The following is a 15423-nucleotide window of genomic DNA, read 5'->3' as shown; positions in this document are numbered from 1 at the left end:
GGCTTAGTCGCAGGTGGAGTCATTGCAGCTTTAGCATTCACTGGAGCTAATTATGGCGGTCAATATTTGGATAGATTAGTCAGAGGCGACAAAAGCGGTGCCGCCGAAAGGAAGAGACACGACTTAGCGCTGGAGAAATATCAGCGGGACGTGGCAGCTTGGAATGAAAAAAGACAAGCTTACAGGGATTGGTTGGATAAGAACTACCAAGACAAAATGCAGGCAGACAAGAACTTCGAAAACACAGACTACGCCTTCAAACTTTATGCGCAAGCACACCCCGACTTTAGAATGAAAAAGCCTCAGTTCAAGAATTACTACCAGCCTTCTAAGAAACAAAAAGACAATGAATTGGTCTTTGTAGGAGTCGCAGGGCTGGCGGGAGGCGTGGCCTTGGCGTATCTAATATAATGATCGTCTTTTTGGAAAGCGACAAGAATAACTTTACTACTTATCTGAATCCTCCCATCCGCGCGGAAAGGGTTCGGCTGGTTAGTTGCTCTTTGTACAATTCTTGGTATAATTTAATTAATGGCTTTGTCGTCGTGACTTCCACCAAACCAAAAATACCAGATTCCCATTACACCCCCATAACACTGGCTAAGGAGCTAGCAAAGCATGGATATACTCTTACCACAGGATTGCCCCATGAAATGACATTCAAGAAAAATAATGGGAGCGCCAATCTAAAGGACAGTTCATTGGTAGAACTCCTGGGCCTTACTAGTACCACGATAAATAGCGGTAGTACATATGATGTGAAATGGAAAGTCGCATCCTCTTATGAAGTCTATTGCGACTTGGTCCATAGTTACAACAATGGAGAAAAGTCTTCTCTTATGTCCAAGTTTCTGCCCCAAGGTAATCCATTTGACCCAGTAGAATACACTCCCATTTCTTTGAGCTATGACTTATCTAATTTGGTAGAAAGCATAAACATCACCATTAAAGTGGACGGAAAGACGGTGGATTTTAACGGACGTAAGATCAATCTTGTTTTGGAATTCATATAATGGGCCGCGTAGAGGACAAACTTAAAAGGATTTACTATGGGCCGGAAGGCTATTGGAGAGGAGCGTCAGCTATCAAGAAACTCGCGACCGCGGCCAGGGTATCAGACGAAACGGCTAAGAACTGGTTGAAAAAACAAACCCTCTGGCAGGTTTATCTTCCCGTGCCTAAGTACATTCCCAGGCCCAGCTTCACCGTAAATACCCCCAATGAAGTTCATCAGGCGGATTTGCTTTTCTTGCCGCACGATAAGGTGAGAAAGAAGACCTATAGGTACGCTTTGACCGTAGTCGATATCGCAAGCAGATACAAGGACGCCGAACCTATAACCAGCAAGGATTCTGGGGAAGTCGCAGAAGCCCTAGGTAGGGTTTATAAGCGCGTCTTGAAATGGCCTAAGCTGCTGCAAGTGGATGCGGGGACGGAGTTTATGGGCGTGGTTACCAAGACCCTGAAAGACCACGACACTAAGATTAGAAGAGCTAAAGCAGAGTACCACAGGGGTCAAAGCATTGTCGAAAGATTCAATAAGACCCTGGCCGAGCGTCTCTTTGGATACCAGTATTGGAAAGAGCTGGAAGATCCCTCCAAACGCAATAGGGAATGGACTCAGAGGCTCCCCCAGGTCGTCGCAGCTTCGAACAACGAGGCGGCCAGGGCTACGGGAATGAAACCCAGGGATGCCATAAAAAAGAAACACGTGGAACACAAGTCCTTCATCAGAAGTTCGAGGGCGGTCTTCCCCCATGAAAAGAAATTAGGTAATGTCACGGTTCGATATCTCTATGAGCCGGGTGAATTAGAAGGAGGATCCAAAAGAGCTACGGATCCTAATTGGTCTTTGGAAACTTACCAGATCCGAAGTGCGATAGCTAAGAAGGGTCAGCCCATCTTGTATTATCTTCATGATGGTCCCACGCGTGGGTTCGTCAAAGAAGAACTGCTTATCGTGTGATGTCCGAATGCTATCGTATGCACTCCGTCATCACACATCCATCGCTTACCGTCAAATGCAGACAGTGACACCTTCTCCTGCGTGACGTTATGTATCTGATGACCATAGCTGCGCAGGCTGTTCATCTTATGCCGCTGTTCCTTGCGTGTTCGTAATACGTTGAGGTAGGACTCGTGCGTAATGTCCTTCTTAACCACATACTTTTTTACGCCTTTAGCTTTCTTTTCTACGCCGTCTAACTTTAGCACGCTGTACATCTTTGGTTTCAGACCCACGTATTCCACGATGGGTTTTCCTAACATTTCGTCTTTCATCTTCCCAATTACCTTCTTATTCTTCGCAGAGTAAAGGAAGTGCTCCTTCGGGTAACCGCTGGTGTCGTACTCGTCTATGTCGGGGAGGCAGTCTTTGTAAACGTCTTCCGTTTGCACTTCTAGAATTAGGGAGTCGGTGTCTGTGTACAGGAGGCGACAGCGGTCTCCGTACTTTGGCTTAAGCTTATCGTAGTAGAACTCGTACATAAGCAGCTTCGATAGATCCAGCACCGTAAAGCCTGTGTAAACGGGCTTGTTTAGTAAGAGGTTTGCCTTTTTCATGTGAATCACGTAGAAGTTCAGCATTTCTACGTATCTAACGAAGCCTGGCTGTGACACGTATGCTTCTGCTTCCTCTTTGGTGCTGACTATTTTTACGCTTACGCGCTTGCGGATGTTCTCCATTGTCTTTCCGAACACGCTGTTGTTCATCAGTTTGAAGAGATTTTTCTCGAAGTCATTTTTCGCTGCGGTACGCTTTTGCGTGTTAAAGTCAATGTAGGGGCGCATCCAGGGTTCCTGCGTGAATTTTAGGACTCTGTGGATCTTCTCTACGCGCATTCCGTGTCGCACGTAGAACTGCAGGTTGCGGTAATGTACCACATACTTCTTCTTATCCATCAGGTTCATAGTTAGTTTCCTGTACGGTTTGTAACCAGGGCACATTTGCTTTTGCAGCGGACTTAGCTGCTTAAATGGTATCTCTATCGCTTCTGGTGCTAAGGGGAACTCATTGTGTTCGTCGTGCAGGCGCTCTGGGTACTCCAGATCCACTTCTAAGACGTAACCCTTGTCTTCCTCCTTTCCTACCTGCATGTAGAAGTCTATCGGCTTCACTGGATCCCATTCGAAGTCTCTCACAGGTAGGTACTGTGACATTGCCCAACCATAAAGGTTATTCGCATCCAGGTAGTAAATGTATGTGGTTGGTTTCTCTGGGTCGTGCTCTACTAAGGGGTTGTTTGCGCGGGCGTAACGTCGGCTGGGTCCGCATACGCCGCCACGAATACCGTCTTCCATAAACCGATACATGTCGTACTCCGTTAGGAGATCCAACTGCGCATTTGTCTTCTTTAACAAAGCACTCCAGCTGAGCCCAGGAGCCGTGTAGAAATTAGCGGGATCCAATCCGTAATATTCCATAGCCATCTTTCTGAAGCTTTGGAAAACATCTGCGAGCAGCACTACGTCAGACCTTAGGTAGATGTCGTGGTAGTCACCCATGTTCTCACAGGAGTACTTTTCCCACACGTCTAACGCATGCTGGTACTCCTCATCCTTTATACCAGACTCGTTTAGGGTGCTGTAGAAGCGATCTTTGGGTGGTAGGGGTTCTTTGAATCGATCCCAGGAGTCCATGTATTCGTATGGGTAGACTCCTTTCCTTTCCGCGCCGTATTGACTGGAAATGGGAAAGTTGGTGTTATACTTTACGAGGTTTGCTAAGGAGTCCGCCATAAACTGCTGCGAATCTAAGAACTTTAGCTTACCCACAGTTACGGACATGTAGCGCTCTTTGTTGTTGGGTATGCATTTGACGTCGGAGCCGTCTGTTCCTTGTAGTAGCAAATGGGAGTCGTAACCGCGGAGGTTGTGAAAGAACACCGGAATCTCCATGTCTGGATTTACTTTGAAGTTTATATTGCATTTCCAATGAGCCGCTCCTCTGTATTTACCCGTGATGTGGCAGTGATCCCTAACCTTATCCACATAGAAATCCTCAACAAATGCTTTGTGACAGTGAATGCAGTGCGTGGAGGGCTTTCCCGGCTTCTCACCTTTCTTAGCATACTTCCCGCATTTAAAATGAGCTTCTCCTAGATACTTTCCATCTTCATCCCACGCTTTCTTGGCTCGTCTTCCAAACTGAAGAAGCGTATGTTGGCAAATGTAGCATTTTTTTGCCTTGTTAAAAGCCTCCTGGTTCTCTTTGGTAAATTCCATCTTCTTTGGACATCTTAATTGTTCTCTAATCTCTCCCTCCTCTTCTCGCAATGCTTCTAGAAACTCATTAGCTGCGTTCTTACCTCGGTAAATCACAGGAGGGTTTGCTTTACCGTCTGATCTGACTACTATGTAACCAAAGGAGCAGATCTCGTGTAATCCTACCTTATTCGTGGCGCCACGTTTCTGCTCTTCCTTAGTTATCAACGCTTCGAAGTCTGCATATATCACGTAAGGCACTTGCATCTGCTTTTGATGGTCTGCGTATGAAAGCTCTTTGTTGGTGGGCATCTGGATCCGTTGCGCCACTTCTTCGACTCCGCGGCAGATCTCATCGTGTTTCTTTAGGGTATTTAAGGATGTAAATGACAGCAAGCAGCAGTCACAGAAGTACTTTTTGCCTTTGTGCTTAGTATGTCTGTAGAATAGTCTGCTAATGTGTTTAACCCATGAGTAGTGTCCGCCGTGGTAGAATAAATGTACGCGCTCTCCTTTACTTTTTGACAGAACTAACGGTACTATCGTCTGCTCTCTGACTCCGTAAACGTTAATTGCTAGATCGTTTATTTCCTCAAATATGGGGATGTCTATCAACTGCATGGGAAATTCCACACCATCCCACTCTAAATCATCTGTGGGATACTTACTTGTCCTACAGGGATCCTTCTCTGCTGGATACAGTGCAGACCTGATTGCCCACATAAAGCATCGATTGTCTTCATTCTTCACGTTTACAATAGCCTTCTTCCTTTCTACCCACGTTGGTAGCGGTACGTAACTCCCCCCTCGTATGGGTACGTACCTGGCTATACTTATCTCTATTCCTTCAACCTCCTCTACTGTCCAACCCGATCCTTCTTTCGTGTAGTTAGACAGCGACTCCATTATTGCTTCTAAGGCTTCACTGAGTGACCTATCCAGATTCGTGGATTCTAATATCACTAACGACTTTGATCGCAACATTGCTGTCGTCATTACCTCGTCTTTTGACAAACTTACTTCTACCATTATGCTCGCTTTCAGGGCTCCTAATTCTTCTATACCTTTTCGGAGAGTCCTTTTAACCTTCCTTTCTGACTGACGCCAAAACTGTCTAACGTCAATCTCACCGTTACCGGGTATTGACACCGTGCTGAAGTTGCTTTGGGATTCCATCTATATAATAGGAAATATTTTATACCTAATACCAAGCACTTTTTAAGTCGTCGTAGTCGTACTCACAGTCCTGACAATGCCAAAACAATTTAACCTTAGTCTCAAACTTCTTACCACATCCACAATCATAACTGCTCATACACTTCGTCTTCATTTTCAAATGCTTTTTCAAATCCGCTTCTTTCTTAAAAGTTCTCTTACAATCTTCGCACTCCATATATAGACTAACATATTTGCGCTGTTGCCCCCAACCACACTTGGAGTGGGTTGTTTCCGTAGGTGGATTTTTGACGCGGGTCTTACCCCGTGTTGAGATTGCGCTGGAACCCCCATTCCCTATACTACTTAGACGAATCATCGGGAAAGCAATTTCTGCGTTCTTTAAAGACGATATCAGAGAAGCAGCAGGCCCTCTGCAAGTCTGTGCAGGCTACACCGCTGGAGCGGAAGCAGCCATTCATGCCATGAGTGACATCTTTTCCGAAGAAGAAACGGATGGGGTTCTACTGGTAGATGCAAACAACGCTTTCAACATGATGAATAGAAATGTTGCTATGCATAACATTCAGATCACGTGCCAAGAAATATCATTGTACATAATAAACACCTATAGAAGCCCCTCAAGACTCTTCATAACTGGAGGTGGTGAGAACCTATCGCAAGAAGGTACAACACAAGGGGACCCTTTGGCCATGCCTTGGTATGCAATCAACACCTCTCTGATGATAAGCAATTTAAGATCGAGCTTCCCGACAGTCAAACAAGTCTGGTTTGCAGATGATTCTACAGGAGCAGGAAATCTCGATACACTCTCTGCTTGGTACAAACACCTTAGTAAGGAAGGAATAAAATATGGATACCACGTGAATGGATCAAAGAGCTGGCTAATTCTAAAGAACCACGAATTATCCTCAGCAGCTGAACGAGCTTTCGGGGACGGAGTGAACATTTCCACAGAAGGTAAACGTCATCTAGGAGCTGTGATTGGATCTCTAAGTTACAAGGAGCAATTTTGCACTGAAAAGGTTGCAAAATGGAAGGAAGAACTTGAGGCTCTCTCTGAAATCGCCAAAAGTCAACCACAGGCAGCCTTTGTTGCCTTTACGAAAGGCTTCAAATCAAAGTTCACTTTCTGCATGCGTACAATTGAATCCTTTGAAGACTTTGTGAATCCTATTCAAGAGGTACTTCATGAGGTTTTCCTACCTACCCTTTTTGGTCAAGAGGAGCCCCTAACTGATTCACTGCACGAAGTTGTCACGTTAACTCCAAATCAGGGTGGTTTGGGCATCCAATGATTTACAAACTTATTATTATTATTACATTATTGTTATTAAAACCTCTGTTATATTGCTTTATTATTATTATTATTATTATTATTATTATTATTATTATTATTATTATAGTACCATCCATCCATCCAATCCAATGAAATACCATCCATTCATCCATCCCATGAAATACCATCCATTCATCCAATCCAATGAAATACCATCCATTGATCCAATCCAATGAAATACCATCCATGCATCCAATCCAATGAAATACCATCCATCCATCCAATCCAATGAAATACCATCCATCCATCCAATCCAATGAAATAGTACCATCCATCCATCCAATCCAATGAAATACCATCCATTCATCCATCCAATGAAATACCATCCATCCATCCAATCCAATGAAATCGTATTAGAGGGCCACAGGTTTGTTAGCATATTGCTATTTAGTGCTACCCTCAGTAAATAAAGAGTTTATTATTATTATTATTATTATTATTATTATTATAGTACCATCCATCCATCCAATCCAATGAAATACCATCCATTCATCCATCCAATGAAATACCATCCATTCATCCAATCCAATGAAATAGTACCATCCATTCATCCAATCCAATGAAATACCATCCATCCATCCAATCCAATGAAATACCATCCATTCATCCAATCGAATGAAATACCATCCATCCATCCAAGCCAATGAAATACCATCCATCCATCCAATCCAATGAAATAGTACCATCCATCCATCCAATCCAATGAAATACCATCCATTCATCCAATCCAATGAAATACCATCCATTCATCCAATCCAATGAAATACCATCCATTCATCCAATCCAATGAAATACCATCCATTCATCCAATCCAATGAAATACCATCCTTTCATCCAATGCAATGAAATACCTTCCATTCATCCAATCCAATGAAATACCATCCTTTCATCCAATCCAATGAAATACATTGATGTCCTCCCTCTTACCTCTTAGTAGCAGATTTCGTAAACTTGTACATAATGTGATGTGTTAGTATAAATGATTGTTGCTTCTCTTCTGTACTTTGATGGGTTTTTTCCTTGTTCTTCAGTACCCTCTGGATCCACACAAATTAACACCTTCTTTAAGGTCTGCTGTTATTGTCCTGTGCTGTAGTGGTGACCCTGTCATTAAAAATGAAAAAATAATATTAAAAAATGTTAAAAATAATTTTAAAAAGAAAAACTTATGAGAAATTAGTAAAATATTTTATCCATCCATTTATCGTTCAAATCCTATCCACTCCCATCCATTTGTCCTCTCTCTCGCTATCTATCCACCTATTCATTCCATTCATGCAATCCAATTTAATCATTTTCCCATTAGCCTTTTTTTTTTAACATTTATCCATCCATCTATCCATCCGTGCATCCATCCATGCATCCATCCATTCTTGCATTTATCCATTCATCCATCCATGCATCCATCCATGCATCCATCTTTGCTTCCATCCATGCATCCATGGGCTTCCTGTATGAATAATATCCTAAAAAGTGTTTTTGTTACACGAATAACTTACTTGAAAATCTAAAATTCGAACATTCATCTCTAACGATGAATGATTTCAGTTTTTTTACTATCATAAGAATGAGACAAGAACGTGTCTTAATTCGATAATATAACGAGTAGTGCTATAGTATTTTGTAGCTATATTCTCTCCAACTTGGTTGAATGTTTTTTACTTCAAACATTGGCTTGTATTCTGATTTAAATTTTATTAAAAATAAATAACTTTTTTAAAACTTATAACAAAGAGAAAAACAAAAATATAATCAAGAAGACAGCGGCGAGTAATGAAACATCTTGAAAATCTACTATTATTAGCGAATTTTGATTCTTAGATTTTTCATTAACGTCTAAGTGTTGATGAGTTTTATTGCAACTTCGTTTTAAAAATAATTTCATTTATAATTCGTCGTGTTAATAGTTCCAATTGAGCTTAAGTTGAAGGTTGTAGTCATGAATACGCAGATGGCAAATATCAAAAGATAACACATACCTGGTTTATCTATTACCTATCTATTTAATGCAGACACGAAAAATTATATCGCTAACAAGTTCGTTTGAATGTTAACGAAAATGGATACCGAGTCCTGTTAAGGTACGTATGCGTGCTTCAATACCATTGACGTACACCTGTGTCAGAAACCTTTGTCGGTTGAAGATGTCATTTTTAGCATTGTTTTCAAACTTTGGGTTTTCTTTAATTCGCTTTTATTTCCGCTTTCACATGACATTCACTGAAGTGTTGTCGACTTCAAGAGAAGAGTCTTCTTCTGGCTTATAATACCTCTTAATACCACTTCATCTTATATTAATTCTATATTTTTATCTTCCCGTATTCCTATATTCTCGAGACTCCAATGTTGTGCCTCCTGTCATGGCTGCCATCACGAGTTGGTGCAAACCTCTATATTTTCCCTATACTCCCATTATTTCTACATTTCTATTATCTCCCATTATTTCTATGCTTCCATAATCCTATATATATTTTCATTTTCCGATATTCTCATATTTCTACTTTTCCCTATTTCAATGTCCTTTATTTCTATATTTTTCATTTGCTATATATTCTGTATTTTCATCTTTCCGACCTTTTTATTTTTCTAATTCTATTTCACAAGCACACACGCACACAAATAATTTGCTTTAATTTTGTTTGTCCTCCTTCGGTAAGAGAAGGAATGGCGTACACAATTTACATAACGAATTTAAAATGCTTGGTCAATTGCAAATAATTGAACTTGAGTTCTCTTTAAAGAACGTCTGCTAAAACAACGTGTTCTAACGCCCTCAAACGTACTCTAAAAGCATCATAATCCCCAACTAATTAAGGGGGGAAAATCATTTACTTACTTCGCGTGGGGTACCATCGATTTTTATAATGTACCGTGAGTTTTCCAAAACACTTCGCAATCGCCGGTTTTGAAGACTAGCTTTCAGGTTTTGTAGACTACGACAGCTTCACTGAAAGGAAGACATTCAGGATATAATTGACTTTATCTATATTTGCGTGGTGAAGTGTCACACATCTTGGAGGAGAGATCTTGAATTAGTCAAGACAAATTAAATGATTGTTGTTGTTAGGAGCAGATAATATATAAATATAAACATATATGTATATTCGAGGCTTACCCTCTTCAACATGCAGTATCTTTGTGGCTAAGAAGATCGTCATAATCTGAGAAAGACTTTGGATTAATAGCGAACATGGACTATTAATGGGATCTTGTGAAATAGTGTGTGTAAGTATACGCAAGTTTAGATATTGTCTGCACTGATAGAGAAAATTATTAGTTTACTGTGTTTTTTCTTCTTTTTTCTTTTCTCTTTTTTAACTATTTCTAATGTTACGTTTGAAGAAAGCCTATCTAAAATAGCACTTGAAGAGTAAAACCACCTTGGTTGATCTTAAATTAATTTATTGTCTTCCATCTGTCTTTCCGAGGCTTCTGTCGCGCACTTAAAAAATAGAATCAGATGAGAAGGGTTAAAACGCGACAGATTAAGTTTTTGGTTTTATTGTGCCTCACTTGAGTTAACTTTACTGGTTTATATAATGTCACTTTTTTTGAATAAGTTAGTGAAAACATGACGTTTGAACAATGCATGTACTGAAGACGAGTTGAATTGGCCAGATAACAAGTTGCTAACTTAAACCGGAACATCTTCAAACAATTACTCGAGAAAGAAATGAGATGGTAGGTTTATATATGATCTCTGAATATTATAGAATTACGACTGGTGCTATTGTCAAATCGTCAGGATTCTTTTTATTGAACGTATGTGCAATGTTCTGGGTAATAAAGCCTTCCTAGTCTTAAAATTCATTTTATCGTTCCTTTTTTTCGTTTCTTTCTTTTATTTTTTATTTTATCTACTTATTAATTAACCTTGCCCTACTTTCCTTTTTCTATTTCTATCCTAACCAACGTCATTGTCTCGTTTCCTTTACCACATGTCAATCCCCCTTGACGTGATCGTCTTCCTTAATGAAGCTTTCAACGCGCTCATGAATATTACGAGAAATATTTTATCCTGTTAGTGCAGTTTTCGTATGACTGTGAAAAGTTCACGGTACGAACACGGTCGTGACACAGCAAAGGATACGCCAGACAAATCACATTGCACGAGAATTTACTCTCCATCCAATCAAATACCCGGAACACGGCATAAACACGGCGCGGACACGGGCACGCCAAGATCACGGCACTTTTAGACCAATCATTTTGCGCGGGAAAAAAATCAGCCAATTAAAATTCTAGAAAGTATCACGGTCACGGTCACGGCACGTCACGCTTACGGCACTGAGCTTTTCACAGTCATACGAAAACTGCTCTATTAGACCATCCGTGACCACAGTCTATAAGAAATTGTTCATTAGACTGAAGAATTGTCTGTACCAAAACAACGCATTGTGATATGAAAACTCCTTGGAAATACATTAGAGAGATGATAAATAGGATATTGAATATCCGTGAATTTGAGCCTATACTAAAATAACTATTGTTTTAAATCAAAAGGAATAAAAGATGAGACTAGATGGCAGGAATACTTCAAGCTAGCTTCACATAATTATCAGAAACAATAACTAGGTTCTCAGTTAATTCCTCGCCAGATTTACCAGTTATCTCAGGACATATTGAACGTCATATTGCTTTAAGATCTGATATGAAGCCATTGAAGATGAGTCCTGTGCCAGTAAGCCCATGCTGTTCTTTTCAAACCACTCCAACGACAACCTTCCAGAATACGTCTACGCCTCCATATCCGCACCTCGGTGAGTTCAACTACCTTATATATGGTCTGGTAATGTCATTCATTCTGTTTCTGGGATTCTTTGGCAACGTGTTGACCATCATTGTGCTACGACAGAAAGAACATCGCAAGAAGATGATCGTACCGTTCATTATCAATCTCGCTGCAGCGGATGTCTTTATCGTGGTTTTTGGATACCCCATCGCTGTGTCATCTATCTTGTCCAAAGACTTTATAACATTAGAAAGAACACGGTGCAAGTGGTCAGCATTCGTAAACAGTTCCATAGGTATTGCCTCCATCATTACTTTCACAGTAATGAGTATCCTAATGTGTCACTCCGTCACCAACAAGAAAACAACACGAAGACATTTTTCGAATAAGACCTATGTGGTCATGATGCTGGCAATCTGGGGCTACGGGATTCTCACATCTTGCCCACCATTGTTAGGATGGAGTACATTTGTTCCCGGATTTGGCGGGATAAGTTGTGGTCCAAAGTGGGCGTCTAACCAGCTAGAAGATCGTGCGTATAACGCGTTTTTGGTCTTTACTGGATTTGTCCTGCCCTTGATCATAATCATCACATGTTACTCCAAAATCTTTAGGTGAGTTAAGAAACAATATTCATATATATTTTATAAGAGGCCTTGGACATACAGGGTCTTTGATCCTTGCTTTGCCGTTCACTGCAAACATAGTTTAAACTATGCTGCAAACCACCTGAAAGACAGTGGCGGCGGAAGGGGAGGGGTGTCAGAATGTTAGCGTTTGATCACCAAGCAACCTCTTTACAGCTTTATTAAATCTGCTACTATCTATTCAACAAATGCAATGCACATGACGTCGTTGCCGCCATTTTCAAGATGGTTGAGTTTGTTGGTTGAGTCTTGGTTAAGTGAAAAAACTTGTCAATGAATTCTCTTGTTATATCAACCAACATGGCCACCGTGTCTTTTATTATTTCGCTTCCTTGAAAACAAGCGAACCAGCAGTAAAAAAAATGAATACCCTGAAAATTGATTACCCCGAGATACATGGCCATCAATCGGAAGGCAAATATGCCCATATTGATATGCCCATATCTTAACGAATGGCTTCTTTAAATGAATCGGAGAAGCGAAATAATTCATGGCTTGCACTTGTTAACTGCCTAAGGGCAAAGACTTATAAATCGAACTTATAAATTTCTAAAATTGTTCTCGGAAATTGTTGCCCCCTATCGTGAGCAACTGTGCGGGGCACGGGAAACAGGAGGCGAAGTGAATTTTGGATCTTTAATTTAGTCGAGGATATAAAGGTGAAATAAAATGAGAAGACATTGGAGTATGAAAAAATAAATTAATCTTTTTTGATTAATATAAAACTCTGGTCAAGAGTATGTGCATGAAAACTTGAAACTAATAAGAAAAGATCAAATATCGAAGGTATAGAAAATGGAAAAATTGAAGCTACACCACAACCGCACCTCCACTACACTAACACAAAGAATACCAACAACGACAGCATTACCATATTCACCACAATAACCATCAACTCCACAAACAAAAGCAACCACAAAAATACAAACAAGAACACTACCACCAACATAAACAGCACTGAGAAAAACAACACCACCATCAAAAGCACTACCACAACCAACATAAACAACACTAAGAAAAACAACTCCACCACCACCAAAAGCACCACCACCACCAACATAAACAACACTAAGAAAAACAACTCCACCACCACCACCAAAATCAACAACAACAACAACAACCACAATAACAACAACAACACCAAAAACAAGAACAACACCACCATGAAACACAACAACAACGTTCAACAACAACACTGGTACCACTACAAAAACCGGCACCACCAACAACAACAATCCGCCATCAGCACACCACCTCCCACCTCAACCAACATCACCAAAAACATCAACACGACCACCACCACCACCACAACAACAACAACAACCCCATTACCACCACTACCACCACCAAAAACAACAAGAAATATATCACCAACGAAACCGCGTTTGAAATCAATAGCAAGCTCATGGTGGAGGTTTTCATCTATCTGTTCTCCGCTTGCGGTAAACTAATACACGAACCGACGTTTTGCCAAGGCACGAGCCACTGGTGGAAAATTTGATATTAATAATATTAAATAATATTTCATTCATTGGTTTTTCTAGGGTTCTGCGTATAAAGGATTACTCCAGTAAGTCTAACAAGCTCAGGGAAGCTTGGCAAAGATCTCAGAAGAAAATTGTCCAAATGATTGGCTTTTCTGTAGCAGCATTTATTTTCAGCTGGACACCATATTGTATAGTGAGTGTTGTGTCAGCTATCAAAGGAAAAAATGACCTGTCACCCTTAGAAGCCGAGATACCTGAGCTGATGGCTAAAGCGTCTGTTATTTACAATCCTTTTGTATATACTATGATGAATGCAAGGTTTAGACGGTCCCTTAAAATACTTGTTTTCCGAAGCTTGAAAATTGAGCAAAGGGAAGAGAACTCGATATGATTTGTATGAGTGTGTGAGGAGATGGAGTTTGGAACTAAGTATTGTTGGATAACACTGATGAAGTAGCGTCATTTTATAATCAGCACCAAAATGCTTTACGAATTTTTGTTTCTTATTCAAATCTGCATTCCCTCATGAGAATAGTAAGACATCTGTCGCTAATTAACTGAAAAGAAAGTGTGCAAGGGATTCTGGGAGTGGTAGTAAATGAAGGTATGATGCAGGTGGCCTATTTAGTAGAGGAAGATGAGTTCAATTAAATGACGTCATTAGGCAACTTAAATTGACTAATAAGCTAAAATAATTAACCTATGAATATCGTCTAATTTGTTATCCCGAGCTATAAACAGTCAGTAGCTCATTAAACCTGTGCTAATAGGTCACGTGGACATTACCCGTTCAAAGTCTAATATTAATTCTTATGATAATATTATTTCAGCGTCGAGTCAATTTTGTACATATTTACAAAAAATATCTACTATAAAAACAATGTAAAGTGAGTAAGTATCCCATGACAACCTTTCTTTCCGCCGCCATTTTGTCTACTGTACACGCGTAAAAGGCTTTGAATTTGAAGCACTTACCTCTTCTCACGATCCAACCGCTGCTCCAAGAACAACAGGCTCTAACTGACGTCATTATTGGTTAGTACTCTGATTGGTTGATTATTTGTTAATACTCTGATTGGTTGAGCGTATTCTCGAGGCGCATTCCTATCGATCATGAATGATCGCAAGCAACGCAATCCATGAATGGCGAAACTTATCGAGGAGGACTAGGTTTGAGAACACATAGACACAGGAAACCCAAGCTGAAGAACTTGGGCGACCTGTGTTTTTTTTAAGGAGAATTCCCATAGATTGAAGAATAGAAAAACAAATAAATATAAAATAAGCAAAAGCATAAATATATAAAAATAATTTAGACTGCAAGCATTTCTTTGAGTCACTACTCCGCTATATTCGCTGTTAATATAGATGAGGGAGGATTTGTAATGAGTACAATACTCCATTTTACAGTTCGATTCAGTGACCATGAATAATAGTTCCTAGTGGAGGCTGGAGTTTCTGCGCATAGCAAAAATACAGTTTATCATGAGTGGTAACTACAGCCTTGGCAAGGAACAGTTATTATTTGTGGTCCCTGAATGGAACTGTAAAAAGGGGCATTAGGAGAGGGAGCTTAAGAGTAAGGCTGAAAAATGCATGCGACCAACAGTGGCCAAGGGAAATAGATCGACTTATTGAACAAGAATTTTGTGTTTCATTTACATTTTTTCTTTATGAATTCAAGCTTTTAAGCCTTTTGGCTCATCTTCATATGATATATATATAAATTATAAATTTATGAATAATAATAATAGTGTTTAAACTTGCATGAAATAATAATAATAGTATAAATGATAATAATGATGATAATGATGATAAAAAGAACTAATTCAGGCCTTT

The 15423-nt window shown here is 40.1% G+C and overlaps 2 protein-coding genes and 1 long non-coding RNA gene across 3 annotated transcripts; 2 read left to right on the top strand and 1 right to left on the bottom strand.

Moving 5' to 3' along the window:
* The first annotated feature begins 5740 nt into the window (after positions 1–5740).
* On the top strand, positions 5741–6714 carry LOC148909142 (uncharacterized). The gene has a single exon (XM_089034604.1). It carries the CDS (start codon positions 5844–5846, stop codon positions 6675–6677), a length of 834 nt encoding a protein of 277 aa, XP_088890730.1. The 5' UTR covers positions 5741–5843; the 3' UTR covers positions 6678–6714.
* A 955-nt stretch (positions 6715–7669) lies between these two features.
* Positions 7670–9966, bottom strand: LOC116299104 (uncharacterized). Its single transcript, XR_004197426.2, has 3 exons — positions 9834–9966; positions 9555–9665; positions 7670–7822 (listed from the first exon to the last, which is right to left on the bottom strand). It is a non-coding gene; the product is annotated as an uncharacterized LOC116299104 (long non-coding RNA).
* Positions 9967–11166: 1200 nt separating this feature from the next.
* On the top strand, positions 11167–14844 carry LOC148909141 (rhodopsin, G0-coupled-like). Its single transcript, XM_089034531.1, has 2 exons — positions 11167–12064; positions 13642–14844. The coding sequence occupies exons 1-2, from the start codon at positions 11370–11372 to the stop codon at positions 13973–13975; spliced, it is 1029 nt and encodes a 342-aa protein (XP_088890657.1). The 5' UTR covers positions 11167–11369; the 3' UTR covers positions 13976–14844.
* The last annotated feature ends 579 nt before the right edge of the window (positions 14845–15423 follow it).

This window comes from Actinia tenebrosa, unplaced genomic scaffold (assembly GCF_029948245.1).
Source record: "Actinia tenebrosa isolate PJP-AT-01 unplaced genomic scaffold, QUT_ActTen_1.0 PGA_scaffold2__45_contigs__length_23673736, whole genome shotgun sequence".
Classification (NCBI taxonomy): Eukaryota; Metazoa; Cnidaria; class Anthozoa; order Actiniaria; family Actiniidae; genus Actinia; species Actinia tenebrosa.
Note: the sequence above shows the minus strand (reverse complement) of the source record. Positions and strands in the feature narration are given on the sequence as shown.

What these genes read in the sequence shown, in the direction of transcription:
- LOC148909142 (XM_089034604.1), top strand. Translation starts at nt 5,844, where the DNA reads ATGAGTGACATCTTTTCCGAAGAAGAAACGGATGGGGTTCTACTGGTA.
- LOC148909141 (XM_089034531.1), top strand. Translation starts at nt 11,370, where the DNA reads ATGAAGCCATTGAAGATGAGTCCTGTGCCAGTAAGCCCATGCTGTTCT. An exon ending in TGTTACTCCAAAATCTTTAG is followed by an intron (nt 12,065 to 13,641) that starts GTGAGTTAAGAA and finishes TGGTTTTTCTAG; the next exon opens with GGTTCTGCGTATAAAGGATT.